Genomic DNA, 18,443 nt, shown 5'->3' with positions numbered 1-18,443 from the left:
GCATAAACAGCTCCAACAAAATAACCACTGTAGTCAGATATAGTGAATGCCAAGAAAGAGTAATATAGCTAACCTTTTCCCTACTTGATATGTTAAAAAGATTTGTAAGCAAAAGCTATGCCCTAAAGGATTGCACACTTTCTGAATATCAGTAAAGGTCACTGGAACTACTTTTAATTAAGTACATCGGACCTTTGTGTCTGCAAGGTGACACTGTTTAAATAGCACTGCTTTGCCACCGTCCTCAGTCTTTGAATAACCATGCCATTGAGTCCCATACTGTTTTTAATTTTCCCTATACCACAAGGTTTGATTTTGTAAACACGCAGCACCAACCTTCCCGATGCTTGGATCTGGATGAGCCAAATCACAAAGCAGTGGGAGTCCGAGGCGACAGCGTGCTCCCCTGTGTGAGTGGACTTATTAATTTGCATGTGTATGTCCCTGAGGAAACAGATGGTGGGGAGAGGAGAGCAGGCAGTGTGCAGCCGTCTGCCCAGTAGCAAGGGGGTCCTCACCAGCTTTAGAGGACTCACGTGTTCGCCCGTTCACAATGCTGCTAGCTATCAGCTGCCTGCTTGCCAATGGCCATCTCAATCAATCTGTGCCATTGGTTTTGGGAAGGGAGCTAATTTGTTTATTACATGATTCATAGTCCTGTAAGTGATTCATATACTGCAGCTTTCCGACTCATTCAAATGAAGGGTGGTGTTTTTTTCCAGGGAACGGAAAGGAGGGCAAAAAGGTCACTGGTCAAATTTGGGGTTAAAAAGTATTTCACAGAAAAATGACAATGTACAGTAAGAGTTATAATAAGGTCATCTAATTGACCAGTTTACAATCAATGGTATGGGCATTGGAATAGCTTAATGTTAGAAAATTCACAGAAAATGTGTTTTCAGCTCACGCTGTACAGTATGTGTAACAAGTCATTGGAGCTACTGTACAGTATATCCTTGGGAGACTATGCATATAGTACTACCTCACGCTACCTTTCCTTCCCTCCAACCAGATCACCTCCATTACGCTCCATAACGATCTGGTCGACGTAAACAACCACTTATGCCTAATTAAATACAAGCTACAAATAAGGCTATACACTAAGCTCAAGCTCCCTTCCACTCTCTTCTCCTCCCAAAGACGGAAGAAAAGTGTTTAGGTAAAAGCCCTGTTGCCTTGAGGACTGAGATATAAAGGTATGACTCTGTATGACTGGTAGCTTCTGTTGTGAATGACTGAGCTGCTGAGCCCTCTTCGAAAGATTTAAATTGGAGTACAGTTTTTATTTTAATTTTTTTATTTAACCAGGTAGGCTAGTTGAGAACAAGTTCTCATTTACAACTGCGACCTGGCCAAGATAAAGCATAGCAGTGTGAACAGACAACAACACAGAGTTACACATGGAGTAAACAATAAACAAGTCAATAACACAGTAGAAAGAAAAAAATAATCTATATACATTGTGTGCAAAAGGCTTGAGGAGGTAGGCGGATAATTACAATTTTGCAGATTAACACTGGAGTGATAAATGGTCAGATGGTCATGTGCAGGTAGAGATACTGGTGTGCAAAAGAGCAGAAAAGTAAATAAATAAAAACAGTATGGGGATGAGGTAGGTAAATTGGGTGGGCTATTTACCGATGGACTATGTACAGCTGCAGCGATCGGTTAGCTGCTCAGATAGCAGATGTTTAAATTTGGTGAGGGAGATAAAAGTCTCCAACTTAAATGATTTTTGCAATTCGTTCAAGTCACAGGCAGCAGAGAACTGGAAGGAAAGGCGGCCAAATGAGGTGTTGGCTTTAGGGATGATCAGTGAGATACAACTGCTGGAGCGCGTGCTACGGGTGGGTGTTGCCATCATGACCAGTGAACTGAGATAAGGCGGAGCTTTACCTAGCATGGACTTGTAGATGACCTGGAGCCAGTGGGTCTGGCGACGAATATGTAGCGAGGGCCAGCCGACTAGAGCATACAGGTCGCAGCGGTGGGTGGTATAAGGTGCTTTAGTAACAAAACGGATGGCACTGTGATAAACTGCATCCAGTTTACTGAGTAGAGTATTGGAAGCTATTTTGTAGATGACATCGCCGAAGTCGAGGATCGGTACGATAGTCCGTTTTACTAGGGTAAGTTTGGCGGCGTGAGTGAAGGAAGCTTTGTTGCGAAATAGAAAGCCGACTCTAGATTTGATTTTAGATTGGAGATGTTTGATATGAGTCTGGAAGGAGAGTTTACAGTCTAGCCAGACACCTAGGTACTTATAGATGTCCACATATTCTAGGTCGGAACAATCCAGGGTGGTGATGCTAGTTGGGCGTGTGGGTGCAAGCAGCGAACGGTTGAAAAGCATGCATTTAGTTTTACTAGCGTTTAAGAGGAGTTGGAGGCCATGGAAGGAGTGTTGTATCGCATTGAAGCTCGTTTGGAGGTTAGATAGCACAGTGTCCAAGGAAGGGCCAGAAGTATACAGAATGGTGTCACCCGCAGCAAGAGCAACAACATTGATATATACAGAGAAAAGAGTCAGCCCGAGAATTGAACCCTGTGGCACCGCCATAGAGACTGCCAGAGGACCGGACAACATGACCTCCGATTTGACACACTGAACTCTGTCTGCAAAGTAGTTGGTGAACCAGGCAAAGCAGTCATTAGAAAAACCGAGGCTACTGAGTCTGCCGATAAGAATATGGTGATTGACAGAGTCAAAAGCCTTGGCCAGGTCGATGAAGACGGCTGCACAGTACTGTCTTTTATCGATAGTGGTTATGATATCGTTTGGTACCTTGTGCGTGGCTGAGGTGCACCCGTGACCGGCTCGGAAACCAGATTGCACAGCGGAGAGGGTACGGTGGGGTTCGAGATGGTCAGTGATCTGTTTGTTGACTTGGCTTTCGAAGACCTTAGATAGGCAGGGCAGGATGGATATAGGTCTGTAACAGTTTGGGTCCAGGGTGTCTCCCCCTTTGAAGAGGGGGATGACTGCGGCAGCTTTCCAATCCTTGGGGATCTCAGACGATATGAAAGAGAGGTTGAACAGGCTGGGGTTGCGACAATGGCGGCGGATAGTTTCAGAAATAGAGGGTCCAGATTGTCAAGCCCAGCTGATTTGTACGGATCCAGGTTTTGCAGCTCTTTCAGAACATCTGCTATCTGGATTTGGGTAAAGGAGAAGCTGGGGAGGATTGGGCGAGTAGCTGGATACCCGTGCCAGGTCGATTAGGAAGGCCTGCTCGCAGTTGGTCAGGATACCGTCTATGAGGGTGCCCTTTGTTTACAGATTTAGGGTTGTACCTGGTGGGTTCCTTGATGATTTGTGTGAGATTGAGGGCATCTAGTTTAGATTGTAGGACTGCCGGGGTGTTAAGCATATCCCAGTTTAGGTCACCTAACAGAACAAACTCTGAAGCTAGATGGGGGGCGATCAATTCACAAATGGTGTCCAGGGCACAGCAGGGAGCTGAGGGGGGTCGGTAGCAGGCGGCAACAGTGAGAGATTTATTTCTGGAGAGATTAATTTTTAAAATTAGAAGTTCGAACTGTTTGGGTATGGACCTGGAAAGTATGACGTTACTTTGCAGGCTATCTCTGCAGTAGATTGCAACTCCTCCCCCTTTGGCAGTTCTATCTTGACGGAAAATGTTATAGTTGGGTATGGAAATCTCAGAATTTTTGGTGGCCTTCCTAAGCCAGGATTCAGACACGGCAAGGACATCAGGGTTGGCAGTGTGTGCTAAAGCAGTGAGTAAAACAAACTTAGGGAGGAGGCTTCTGATGTTGACATGCATGAACCCAAGGCTTTTTCGATCACAGAAGTCAACAAATGAGGGTGCCTGGGGACATGCAGGGCCTGGGTTTACCTCCAGATTACCCGTGGAACAGAGGAGGAGTAGGATGAGGGTGCGGCTAAAGGCTATCAAAACTGGTCGCCTAGAGCGTTTGGGGACAATGAATAAAAGGAGCAGATTTATGGGCGTGGTAGAGTATATTCAGGGCATAATGCGCAGACATGGGTATGGTGGGGTGCGGGTACAGCGGAGGTAAGCCCAGGCACTGGGTGATGATAAGAGAGGTTGTATCTCAGGACATGCTGGTTGTAATGGGTGAGGTCACCGCATGTGTGGGAGGTGGGACAAAGGAGGTATCAGAGTTATGAAGAGTGGAACTAGGGGCTCCATTGTAAACTAAAACAATGATAACTAACCTGAACAACAGTATACAAGGCATATTGACATTTGAGAGAGACATACAGCGAGGCATAAAGTAATCGCAGGTGTTGATTGGGAGAGCTAGCTAAAACAACAGGTGAGACAACCACAGCTAATCAGCTCACACAACAACAGCACGTAAAATGGCGATGACTAGGCAGAGAGGGTCGGATTAACTACACACAGAGCCTGAGTTCACGGCTGGGGCTGACAGATAAAAAATAAATAAACAGAATGGAGTACCGTGATTAATGGACAATCCAGCAGGCATCAGCTATGTAGCCAAGTGATCATAGTGTCCAGGGGGCAGCACTAGATGGAACAGGGAAGCCGCCACTACGCTAGCGACATGGCGTCTAAAGTTAGTAGCCCCGACGGAGGCCGGTTGAAGGCACAGCGGATGGAGTATTCGTCGGCAGACTAGTCGTGGTGGTGCGGCAGGGCGCCATGTCGACAGAGAATCCAAGCCAGATGGGGAAAGAGGTATTGTAGAATTTAGTTTGCTAGCCGGGAGATGCGCCTGGCTCACGGCTAACTGGTGCTAGCTTCGTGGCAGTGGCGTTATAGCCAATCAGTAGCAGCAGGGGATCCGGTGCCAAGGTCCAGAGTTTACAGCAAGGATCTGGTGGAGTATTGGGCTCTAGCCGTGTATGAGTGGGGTTCGGGTGAACAGCTGAGAAGGCCGGGAGGTGGGTCTCAGGTATAGCTTCGGGACTGGGTGCCACGGTGAGTGCAAGCTAGCTGTGAGCTAGCTAGCTGCGAAGATCAGAAGTAGTGGTCCAGAGATTACGGCAGGAATCCGGTGCTGTTGTGGAGAGACAGTCCGATACAGGTAGACTAGCGAGTATTATCCAGGCTAAAAACAGGGCTGGTATCTGTGCAGAATGTAAAAGCCGCTGGCAGTGGCTAACAATGACTAAATAGCTTGTAGCTAATTAGCTGCTTAGCTTTTGGAGGTTCTTGAATGTGTTCTAAAATTGAAAATAATAGCGATTCCGTATCACATTGGGTGAGGCAGGTTACCGGAAGGTATAATCGAATAAAAAATCGAAAAGATATTGAAAAAATACGAAAAATACAAAAGTACACGAGAGGACAAACAAACACGTCTTCACTGCAACGCCATCTTGGATACAGTTACCTCTGTATGCCCTAAAGGATTCACTTGTGACGGCTTAGTCATCCAGCATCAACAGGATGCTCATTGATAACGAAAGCAAATTGGAGAGATGAAGCTTGGAACACCCACTCTATAGGACACATCATCAGTCCTGGAATTTTGTTAGAGAATGTGTGCTGGAAGAGCACATGGTGGTGCTGGTTTGATTTCTGTTGTACCACAGAATGTTTCTATTGGCAGCTGTAGCCTCAAGATTAGAGAAGAGGGCCAGTAACCAGAAAAAAAATCTGGTGTGATGTGAGCTGGTGCCGGAGGGTTGCTTGTGTCAGTATCGCAGGTGCTACTGCCGTTGTGCCCTTGAGCAAGGTACTTACAGGAGAAGCCTTATTTTTTCAATCAAATCTATATTTTTTATGAAAATTACATGTTATAGAAGGGGTCCAGACACCTTTTTTTTGTGATTTCACTTGTTTATGAGAAACTTACCCCAAACAACAAATCAATTCCTTATTCTCGTTGTGTAGTATGGGGCCCCTGAAAAAAAACATGAACAAACTCTCCCAAAACACCCACATACGTCCTTTTAGAAAAGTAACATCTTTCAGTATAGTGATGCAGATGTTTACATGTTGTACACACAAGAGTCTGGAACTTCCTGTATTGCAGCACCTGCTTTCAATATACTTTTGTACCCCTCATTTACTCAAGTGTTTCCTTTATTTTGGCTGTTACTTGTAGAATGGATGGAGAGGAATCGCTTGAGTCGCAGTAAAAGGGAATATAACGTTGTCAATAAAGTTTGGAATTAAACAATTTTGTGTGTCCAACATCTTAATGACCTGCGTCACAATATTGAGAGCTGTTTTTGGAGCCTTGGCTCATGTATTTTCCGGGACGCCAGACTACACAACGAGGGTGAGGAAGTGATTTGCTGTTTGAGGTAAGTTTCTCAAAAACAAGTGAAATCACAGAAAAGGTGCCATTTACATTAGAAAAATGAGATGTGGTTGTAAAAATGAAAAGTTGGTTAAAAAACAGCTCCCACAATGCTTTAGGGGGGCTGCTCTGTGTCTGACCCTATCCAGCCAATCATGTGCGTGTTTCTGTTTGAGGGATACTGAGAATTTCTCTGCAAATAGATAGTAAATATATTTTCAGCAGTGCTTGTATCCTTAGAAGAAGAATGGAAGAATATATTTTACTCTCCATTGTAGAGAAATTCTCAGTATTCCCACAGTTAACTTTCCATACACCAATGACCATGCTACATACAGTACATACCTCATTGAGAATCTCTTGACACTGGGTGTAGTTGCCTTTCACGGCCCAAGACCCGTTGGAAAGGCATTCTCTATACACATTGTCTGTGGAAATAAAGGATTGAAAAGCATGTTATAAAGTAAGCAAACATGCACCATTTCTCCTTTCGTACAAGCGGATTAAATAAACCGCAGCCTTAAACTCAGATTCTGCAAAACCCACACAGGGCGGTTGTAATTTATGCAGCTTAGATTGCCGATAGACCCAGATACACACGATCCAATCTTTAACAATGTTGCACGCCAGACCCATTTCCAAATAAGTATTGGAACTCTTGACAGTGCTGCCTCTTTTTTATTCTCTAAATTATAAAGAAAAAATACAACAAAGTCTCCAGGAATAAAAAAAACACCCACGGCTGAGATGTGTCTTTATTTGATATCAGGTGTACATGCTACATGCACACGGTGGAGGTAACGTGACTCAAGAAGTAAGCAAGAGACAAGCAAAGGCACAGACTTCTAAAAGACTCTCTGCTGTGTTCACAAGGTTGCGACGGAGTAAGCGACAGAGTGTTGGAGACAGCCGAAAAACACATCAAAAGCAGTCAGATCTTAAGCTAACCTAAAATAAAGACTGTCAGCTACGCTCTACTAACACCTAATGAACCATCGTAATATTACCTGACAAAGTGCAAGAAAGGAAGCATCATGTTGTTACCCCATGACAGGTTTAATTGGTTGTTCTTAAGTTGATTGACACAGAGTAGGTGTCATGCCATGCTCTCAATATGTTACATTATGTTACATCACATGAATCCTACAGACAAAACACAAAACATATCAAACGTAAGCACGACCTAAGGCCATACCATTTTGTATACTTCCTGCTATGCTCTCAAGATGGAGATCTGTACAAACGCGAAGTAATGGGATAAAAACATTTTTTTGATAGACTTAGATGAATCATGATAAAAAGTTAATTGAACGAGAGAAGTGTGATGCCATGATATCTCAACAATAACACTCTTGACGTGGTTTACACCCCCCCCCCCCGCCCCAAAATAAGAAATATTTGAGATTATCAGAATTTTTCAAACGTCACGTTTTTTGCTGTAAGGGTTCTGTATTACAGTAGTTATTTCCGACCATTATGTAGGCTACATATACTGACCTGTTCTTGATCCGTGGGAGTTGGTTTTGTAATACAAACACTAGTTAGCACACTCTCGCACGCATTTATTGATCATTGACATCAACATTTTAACCTTTATAGTCTATATCACTGAACACCGTCGGGACTAACCTATACATCTGTCCTACAGATTAGTTCTTTGTGGCTACCATTATACCATGACTGTCTGCCAAGAGCACCACAATAGATGGTTGACAGTATAACATGATGTAATTAAGCATACACACGGTTCGATCTTTGAACTGGGTTGGAGGTTGGGTTGTACTGAACATATGGCATACAGTACATACATGAAAGAGAATGAGACAGTACACAAACACACATATACCCTGCAGAAAGCAAAGGATGGATTGTCTTCTGAAACAAACCTCTGACAATACATTTCTGCTCAACTGCTCTGGACCTCCACGTGAATGATATCATTCTTCCACCTGGATCGCCCCTATTGTGGGGTTCTGTTGTAGGGGGAATTGGGGAAGGCCTCAAGTCAATATCTTTAAGGCTGAGTAGGTATTATCAGTGGGATTCAATCATTCCCACTGCAGCTGAGAGTAGCTGGCCCTGCAGCGAGCAAGGTCCTCTTCCTCACTCTACCCTGAACTTTGAGCTATAGTACACGTTCTCTGAAGGTTTAAGAATGCCATACTGCTGCTCCTGGAAATAAGCTTTCTTGGAAAGATTGAGGAAAGAGCATTGAACTGAGAGGAGAAGATTACATGTTTGTCATGGATGAAAAGATCCACAAAAACGATACAGTTTTCATCTTTTTGACTTTGAAAATCAATCATGGTGTCCTTTTTCTAAGCCACCCTTCGGAATAGTTTCTCTTTCTTTTAGCTTTGTTTGAAAACGAGGTCGCTATGATGTCCAGTATCACGCCAATGTGACAAGGAACTCAGGCTAACTCATGCACAGCAACGTCCCTACGGCTAATCATTTACACCCATCAGTCCCTGTATCGATCGTAAACAACTAATATCACAAACAAAGCTCCCAATAGAATGCTGAGTTTTGGTGGAGTGGGAACACTCCAATTTCAGGTGTAGATGTTTTCTCCAGAGACAGGGATCCCAGGTCCAGAACTTCCTTCCTCAAGATGGAGTTTAGAAGGTTCAGTAAATTCCAAGTCTGGAATTTCTAATCTTCACATCCTCCCTCATCTGTCGCCACCTCTCCTTCCAACCGTCTGAATAAATATAAAAATGGAGAATGGAATTCCATTTGTTAAAGTAGAGCTCCAGCTGAGAGCTAGACATAAATTGGAAAGGAAAGAGAGGGGAGGATTTAAAGTCTGCATCTGCATTCTGCATTTTCCCGACAGAGTCAATATCTACCCTGAAGAAGAGGCTCCCATGTACCCCCTCCTGACTATAATTTAAACAGTGTAAAGGCCAGCGCAAAATACAAACTTCAACTCTTGCTAAGGAAACCACCTTGAGATGATCCGGCACTCATTTTCAATACACAGTAATTCCAAAGATCAATCATGTTTAAACTCCAATTATCAACACCTACAGCTGACACATTGCCATTTAATGACGTCGGAGTGCCTGTGCTTTGCTACAGTTTCAATTCTTATTCAGTGTGATCTCATTCCCTCTTTCCGCCCTCCCGACCCCCGTTGGTATTGGATGACTCACTCTATTAACGCAGCCGACCTTCTAAGCTATAATTAATCGAAATCTAGCTGAATCCCATGTAAGCCCCCGCCAGAAGCTTAACATTCTCTCTCGCCCCCTCAAACGGGATGGGTATGTTGTGTTCCGGCACGTCTTAAGTGGGCTTAATCGACGAGCTGCCAGGCTATGTAGTAAGCATGGCAACGCAGAATAGTGAATGCTGTTTACCATTCGTTGAGGAACAATCTTTGTTACAGGGGAGAATATATCTGGTGAATACGAATGGGGTTCGATCTTCACTGTCTGAAGAGCTCTAGGAACTCTAAGAAGAAAGTGGGAAGCCCAGTTAAAAAGTGAACTGAACTGAACACCTACAATCAGTAAACCCAGCTACAAAGGAGATATATGTGAAGAAGGATCAGGAGTGGGGACCCAATTGAACGGTATAATTCCAGACTCGATCTAGGGGTGTGAAACACTAATATAAGGGATGAAACATCTAAAGCGGTGTGAAACGATAATACCAATCTAACCTACCTGGCAAGACAATCACAGCTCTGAAGGAAACGTTCTGCCAAACTTTCTGCCAAAGTTCTTCAGCTTCAGGCTGGCCTGTACCCTTCTATCATCCACGCTTGGGTTATCCATAATGACGAGTACACTGAGCCAAGAGAGAAGCAATTGGAGGGTAGGCAAGGACTTTGGCCATCAGTTGTCTCAGCTCTTCCCTCCCAACTGTTTGTCTCCTAGCAGGTGTAAGCTCCATTGGACACCAACGTTAATGTGACTAGTACTGTGCTAGTCGATCACTCTAGCTTGGACCAGAGGGACTAAGGAAGGGCCCAAAACAGCTTCTGTAAAGCCTGAGAAGATTGTGGCCAGACAGTGTTTCTGGACAGGATGTAGAGGTGGAATGCAACAGAGCAGTGACTGGAGAGTTGGGCTGAGTCGTTCAGGGGTGGCGGTGTACAAGGTTGGAGAACTGACTACTGACTGTGTCGATATAACAAGGAGGAAATACAGAGAGAGGGTGTGTGTGAGAGAGGAGAGAGACAGAGACAGACAGACTATAGGCATCGCTGTAGGCCAAATGGACATGTGTTGATAGACATGTTATAGAAGAGACCTGTGAGACTGGGGGGAAGAGAGGGAGAGTCCAGGAGATGACATCTTTCCACCTCTTTCTTTCCAATTTATATCCATCACTCTACTGGAGTCTTGACTTGAATCCTTTCTGGACTATTATTGTCCTTTTCCTCCTAGTCCTCCCTGCTTGGAGGTTGAGGTGATTTAGATCACACATACACAACTCAATGCCTGTTGTAATTGTTCCTGTCACCATTTCCCCTCATTTCCATTTTCTCCCTCTCTTTCCACTCGTTTCTGCCTCTAATGCTACCTATACTTGGTAGTTGTATTGATTAGACATATAAAAGCCAAGGGCTTCCTTAATTTGTCCTGTCAAACCATGAAAGAGCTCTGTGATCATTCACATGCACACACACACACACACACACACACACACACACACACACACACACACACACACACACACACACACACACACACACACACACACACACACACACACACACGGTCCTGACAAAGTGCTGGGCTGAAGGCAGACCCATGGATCGATTAGTTAATAGAATATGGTGATGTAAATTGGCAGGAGAATGATTCTAAGTACCTAAACATGAATCATCATTTAGTTTAAGTAATTTGATTTACGATGACACTGATGGGTAATCAAGGCATTTATCAACTTGTAATTACAGTGTTCATGAGCATTGATGAGCATCAATAAATATTGAGTTGTGTGGTTACATTTTTGTGGAACTGGAGGTTGATCTTCTTACGTTTCTGCAACAAAGATTGAGATTACTGGTGTGCTTCCAGAACTGCCATGGTGTCACGACTTCCTCCGAAGTCGGTCCCTCTCCTTGTTCGGGCGACGTTCGGCGGTCGACATCACCGGTCTTCTAGCCATCGCCGATCCACCTTTCATTTTCCATTTGTTTTGTCTTGTCTTCCCACACACCTGGTTTCAATTCAATCAATTACATGTTGTGTATTTAACCCTCTGTTCCCCCCATGTCCTTGTCCGGTATTGTTTGTTGTAAGTGCTTGTTATGTCTGGTGTGCGTCGGGTTTTGTACCCATTTATTGATTGTTCTGGTTTCCGGTGGGTTTCTACTATTAAACTGCGCCGTTGGAAACACAGTTTTTGCTCTCCTGCGTCTGACTTCTCTGCCGCCAGTACGCACCCCTTACACATGGCTCATTTAAAGACAAACCACCACTAAGCCTTTTTAAACGCACACTCAATTATCAACTTTTTAGTTACAAAACAGCCTGGGACAATTAGTCCACTTTTGAGTTCTGACTAACTTTGATTTTGGGGTGAAATGTCCCTTTTAACAGATGTTTGACAGTGTGTAGATAATATTACAAAACAGGACCAGACCATTGCATGTGTCCAGATATCTACCTTTGCTCATCTAATATATCAGCTAAAGTGTGGTTTGGGACCATTTAAAATTACAGAGAAGCAGCTCCCAGCAATTCATCATCGTTCTATTCTTGTCAGGAAATTTCATAAATTCAAATCTGTGTCAGGGGGGGGTGGCATTTCCACTGAGAACTTCTGGATGAGGAACAGACTGGGATAATTGCTCCATTTTTAGAGATCAAAGTCCTTTCCTTCAAATCAATTGTAATCAATTCTGCTCTGATCATCTGACTATACCACTGGAGGAGCTCGATGGTGTTTGCGATGGCTTCAGACCAACATTGATTCCCTCGGGAGATAGTTCATCGTTTTGATAATGCACTGGGAAATTATATCACAAATCGTTTGGAGAAACATTTGTAGACCTCCACAAGTCTGGTTCATCCTTGGGAGCAATTTCCAAACACCTGAAGGTACCACGTTCATCTGTACAAAAAATAGTAAGCAAGTATAAACACCATGGGACCACGCAGCAGTCATACCGCTCAGGAAGGAGACGCGTTCTGTCTCCTAGAGATGAACGTACTTTGATGCAAAAAGTGCAAATCAATCCCAGAACAACAGCAAAGGACCTTGTGAAGATGCTGGAGGAAGCAGGTACAAAAGTATCTATATCCACAGTTAAAGGAGTCCTATATCAACATAACCTGAAAGGCTGTTTAGCAAGGAAGAAGCCACTGCTCCAAAACTGCCATAAAAAAGCCAGACTACGGTTTACAACTGCACATGGGGACAAAGATCGTACTTTTTGGAGAAATGTCCTCTGGTCTGATGAAACAAAAATAGAACTGTTTGGCCATAATAACAAGCCGAAGGGCACCATCCCAACTGTGAAGCACGGGGGTGGCAGCATCATGTTGTGGTGGTGCTTTGCTGCAGGAGGGACTGGTGCACTTCACAAAATAGATGGCATCATGAGGGATGAAAACTATGTGGATATATTGAAGCAACATCTCAGGACATCAGTGAGGAAGTTGAAGCTTGGTTGCAAATGGGTCTTCCAAATGGACAATGGCATACTTCCAAATTTGTGGCAAGGACAACAAAGTCAAGGTATTGGATTGGCCATCACAAAGCCCTGCCCTCAATCCTATAGAAAATGTGTGGGCAAAACTGAGAAAGTGTGGGTGAGCAAGGAGGCCTACAAACCTGACTCAGTTACACCAGCTGTCAGGAGAAATGGGCCAGAATTCACACAACTTATTGTGGGAAGCTTGTGGAAGGCTACCCGAAACGCTTGACCCAAGTTAAACAATTTAAAGGCAATTCTACCAAATACTAATTGAGTGTATGTAAACCTCTGACCCACTGGGAATGTGATGAAAAAGAAAAAGCTGAAATAAATCATTCTCTCTACTATTATTCTTAAAATTCCTACAATGAAAGTGAAGGACTAGAGAAATGAAATCACTGAATAGGATATATAGGATACCTCAGATCATGCAATAAATCACGTCTTAGGTCAGGTTGTGACAGATGGATTACCTCTTTGCTGTTTCTCATATTGTAATGTAGCCTTCTAGAGTGGTGTGTTTCATATATTGTAATGTAACCTTCTAGAGCGGTGTGTTTCTTATATTGTAATGTAACCTTCTAGAGTGGTGTGTTTCTCATATTGTAATGTAGCCTTCTAGAGTGGTGTGTTTCTCATATTGTAATGTAGCCTTCTAGAGTGGTGTGTTTCTCATATTGTAATGTAACCTTCTAGAGTGGTGTGTTTCTTATATTGTAATGTAACCTTTTAGAGTGGTGTGTTTCTCATCTTTTAATGTAACATTCTAAAGTGGTGTGTTTCTCATATTGTAATGCAGCCTTCTAGAGTGGTGTGTTTCTCATATTATAATGTAATCTTCTAAAGTGGTGTGTTTCTCATATTGTAATGCAGCCTTCTAGAGTGGTGTGTTTCTCATATTATAATGTAATCTTCTAAAGTGGTGTGTTTCTCAAAATGTAATGTAATCTTCTAGAGTGGTGTGTTTCTCATATTTTAATGTAACCTTCTAGAGTGGTGTGTTTCTCATATTATAATGTAATCTTCTAAAGTGGTGTGTTTCTCTAAATGTAATGTAATCTTCTAGAGTGGTGTGTTTCTCATATTATAATGTAGCCTTCTAGAGTGCTGTGTTTCTCATATTGTAATGTAGCCTTCTAGAGTGGTGTGTTTCTCATATTGTAATGTAGCCTTCTAGAGTGCTGTGTTTCTCATATTGTAATGTAGCCTTCTAGAGTGGTGTATTAAATAGTTAACATGGCTTTTCGTCAATTTCCTAGGGCCTAAGAGGACAGAGCAAGAGTAATTGGTCCTATAGTGGTACTGCGGGTAGTTTTGTGTGGCCTCCACTTTGCCATCGTCACTCGTCTTTAATGGGTAGTGACTAATTGCTAGAGGGAATATCACATACACATGCCTAAGCACTTACTCCAGCAATTAAAAAATCATCAACATTTTTTATCGACAGAATCAGAAGACTTTCATTTATTTAATGGGTGCATCCACACAACACTAGTATTAATTTCACTCTACTGATCATTTTCAGAGAAGCACACATTGACCCTCTGAGAAAAGGAGGATATAAGCTTGTTTCTGATAGTGATAGTTGATTATTGTTGGAATGGGAGCTACGTGAAAAAAGAAAAAAAAATTGACAGTCCTCTTTCAAACTAGCATCAGCTACTTAAACTATCCACATTGATGTCTCAAGAGTTTACTAAATCTTACTTCGTAAATGAATAAAACAGATTTTGTTTTTGGTGAGAGAGCGAGCGAGAGAGAGAGAGGGAGAGAGAGAGACCATCATAGCTCTCACAGAAAGTAACACGTTGGTCTTAATTGGTTTCATCCTGTGCTGTGTGTGGAAGCCAACTGGTTCTCTGAGCCCTGAGATTGAAGCTTCAAGTTCCCAAGCTTTTTGGGAGGGCTCCCACAATATTTTTCAGAGAGAGAGAGAGGTATCTGTTACTGCAGTTTCCGTTTACTTCTTGAGTGTGTTTCTCCCTGAAACCAACTGAACATGAGAGCTCAAGCCTTTACAGGATCCGTCATAAAATATCCCATGGCCAACAGCCCGAATCATATTGAATTGAATATAGGCATTAATATTCATGGCTCATCTTTCTATTGCATTTGTTTCTGTACCGCTTTGATGCCTTGACAATATTCAGATAACAATCTGTGAAGGTGTAGTCTGAAAGTAGGACTAAAGGATATTCAGAACTCTGGCTGTTTTTTTCCAGTCAGTCCTCCTCTTATCCCCTACCTACTGAAAGAAACACAACCAGAGGCGGATATATATTTTGCTAAAAGGTGGAGCATAGGCATACATAATGTACCCCCTTCTGTTTGTCATGCCCATGACTACATAACTAACTGGTTTTCATTTTTTTTTTTAAAAACAATACCAATTCCCTCCGGGTGAATTCAAAACAAAAAATAGACCTTTGGGGAGAAATATGATACAAAAAAAGGACAAATAAAATACAATGGCACTGCACCACTATCCTGGTTGTCGTTGATCGTTTCTCAAAGGGAGCCCATTTCATCGCCTTACCCAAGTTGACCTCAGCGAAGGAGACCACTGATCTCGTGATTACCCATGTCTTTCAGCAACACGGACTTTCCCAGGACATTGTCTCAGATTGTGGGGCCCCAGTTCATCGCACGTTAATGACCAACCAAGAGCTGGATAAGTTATTCCCCTGTTTCGTCTCCACTCAGGCCAGCAACTGGAGCAAGTTCCTCGTCTGGGTGGAATATGCTCATAACACACTGCCAAACACGTGCACTGGACTGTTGAATGTCAGTTTTGGTTCGGGCCTGAGGCACCCTGCAGTACCTGGTAGACTGTGAGGGCTACGGTCCCCAGGAGTGGGCGTGGGCGCCTGCCCGGGGACATCTTGGAACCGGGACTTTTCAGGACTTCAACTAACTATGTGGTGGTCGCCCTGGCTCCGCGGATGGAGCCGCTACTAGAAGGGAGGGTAAATGCCATGTTTCCACCTTTCACAAGAGGGTGGCAGAGACCATCCTAGAGACATTATTGACAGGTGCGTCCAATTACTCATTATGATTTCCTTGTTAAAATAGTTGTTTTCTGGTTTCCTTTGCAGAAGCTTGATTTGTTTAAGCTGTGCATTTGTTTCCTGGGTGAGTTTTCAAGACTTCGTGTTTGTGGTTTTTTCCAGTGTACTGTAATCCTGCGGCTGTTTCTCAGTAAATAATGTATGTTTATCCTTAACCACTGATTTCTCGTCTGGTCTCTTCTCTGCACCTGGGTCCAACCTCACCACATCACAATGAAGGTCAGTCAATCCAGAAGATTGCAGTCGCAAAAACCATCAAGCACTATGATGAAACTGTCTTTCATGAGGACCGCCACAGGAAAGAAAGACCCAGAGTTACCTCTGCTGCAGAGCATATGTTCATTAGAGTTAACTGCACCTCAGAAATTGCAGCCAAAATAAATGCTTCACAAAGTCTTAGTAACAGATACATCTCAATATCAACTGTTCAGAGGAGACTGCGTGAATCAGGCCTTCGTGGTCGAATTGTTGCAAAGAAACTACTACTAAAGGACACCAATAAGGAGAGACTTGCTTGGACCAAGAAACACGAGCAATGGACAGGTGCAATTAGACCGGTGGAAATCTGTCTTCCAAATTTGAGATTTTTTTGGCTCCAACAGCCATGACTTTGTGAGACGCAGAGTAGGTGAACGGATGACCTCCGCATGTGTGGTTCCCACCGTGAAGCATGGAGGAGGAGGTGTGGGGGTGCTTTGCTGGTAACACTGTCTTGTAATATTTTCTAATTTAAGCCACAGCCTTCTGCAGCGATCCGCCAAGCCATCTGGTTTGCGCTTATTGGGACTATGATTTGTTTTTCAACAGGACAATGACCCAACACACCTCCAGGCAGTGTAAGGGCTATTTGACCAAGAAGGAGAGTGCTGCATCAGATGACCTGGCCTCCACAATCACCCAACCTCAACAGAATTGATATGGTTTGGGATGACTAGGACCGCAGAGTGAAAGAAAAGCAGCCAACAAGTGCTCAGTATATGTGGGAACTCCTTCAAGACTGTTGGAAAAGCATTCCATGTGAAACTGGTTGAGAGAATGCCAAGAGTGTGCAAAGTTGTCATCAAGGCAAAGGGTGGCTACTTTAAAGAAACTAAAATATATTTTGATTTGTTTAACTGATTTTGGTTACTACCTGATTTCATATGTGTTCTTTCATAATTTTGATGACTTCACTATTATTGTACAATGTTAAAAATAGTAAAAATAAAGAAAAACCCTTGAATGAGTAGGTGTGTCCAAACTTTTGACTGGTAATGTACAACCTTGGATATTGACAGACACACACAAATAAGCATTGTCAATGGGGCTCTACTCACTGGTGGTGTTGTATTTGACGCCATAGAACATCTCTGGACATGGCCGTAACACCCACTCCCCTGCGGTGCTCTTGGGCCAGCAGGTACCGATGGGATCGATGGACATGTTACAGAACAGGCCTGAGCAACAGAGAAAGGATGGAGGGAGATAGAGAGACAGACACAGAGAAGGGGATCACAAAAGGAATGAAAGGGAGAGAAAGACAAGAGAAAAAAGACAGCATTACAACCAGTGGATTTTTGTCCGTGATTGTGGATGGACAGAGGTTAAAGAGCGTAGTGTCACAGCTGTCTAACAGAGCGAGAATGGTAAACAAAGAACAGGACATGACCACCGTAACCTGCCTAGCAGTGCTTACAGGTAACTGGCCCTGCCGACAGTAGGGTCGACCACACACACATGGTCACAGAGGTCATTACTATGGCACCAGTCATCAACGGAGCTACAGCCTCAGGGCATGTCCAGCTGTTTTCAATTATAACAACCCCTAACTTTTCTCATGTTTGAACATTGTACATTTTGGAAAGTTGTACCATGTTTACCCACTGCAGTTGACATTTCCATCCCTCTTATATGAAGTTGTGCTAAACAGTAGAAACTCATTGGTTTGTTTAGACTACCCCTCAATCTATAAATGCCTAAAATAACATGAATAATGTTGATTGAAAGTTTGTTTACAAATACTTGAAATGTGCAAAGTGCAAACTAGGTTTACAGTTACTATGCAGTAATGTACACTACCATTCAAAAGTTTGGGGTCACTTAGAAATGTACTTGCTTTTGAAAGAAAAGCACATTTTTTGTCCATTAAATTAACATCAGCTTGATCAGAAATACAGTGTAGACAGTGTTAATGTTGTAAATTACTGTTGTAGCTGGAAACGGCAGATTTTTCTAGCTGGAAATGGCTGATTGGGGCGGCAGGTATCCTAGTGGTTAGAGCATTGGACCAGTAACCTAAAGGTTGCTACATCGAATCCCTGAGCTGACAAAGTAAAGCTCTGTTGTTATTCCCCTGAACAAGGCAGTTAACCTGCTGTTCTTTGGCCATCATTGTAAATAAGAATTTATTCTTAACTGACTTGCCTGGTTAAATGAAAAGTATTCATTTTTAATGGAATATCTACATAGGT

General features: G+C 43.1%; 1 protein-coding gene across 1 annotated transcript in view; it reads right to left on the bottom strand.

Moving 5' to 3' along the window:
• Window positions 1-18,443, bottom strand: part of LOC115104025 (corticotropin-releasing factor receptor 1-like) — a 164,294-nt gene that overhangs the window by 59,558 nt on the left and 86,293 nt on the right. Inside the window, exons 4-5 of the mRNA XM_029625164.2 lie at window positions 17,310-17,429; window positions 6,610-6,692 (exon numbers count right to left, since the gene is read on the bottom strand). Coding sequence (XP_029481024.1) covers window positions 6,610-6,692; window positions 17,310-17,429 — 203 coding nt within the window. The remainder of the gene's footprint in view (window positions 1-6,609; window positions 6,693-17,309; window positions 17,430-18,443) is intronic.

The sequence above is a fragment of the Oncorhynchus nerka genome, linkage group LG21, assembly GCF_034236695.1.
Source record: "Oncorhynchus nerka isolate Pitt River linkage group LG21, Oner_Uvic_2.0, whole genome shotgun sequence".
NCBI classification, from domain to species: domain Eukaryota; kingdom Metazoa; phylum Chordata; class Actinopteri; order Salmoniformes; family Salmonidae; genus Oncorhynchus; species Oncorhynchus nerka.
Note: the sequence above shows the minus strand (reverse complement) of the source record. Positions and strands in the feature narration are given on the sequence as shown.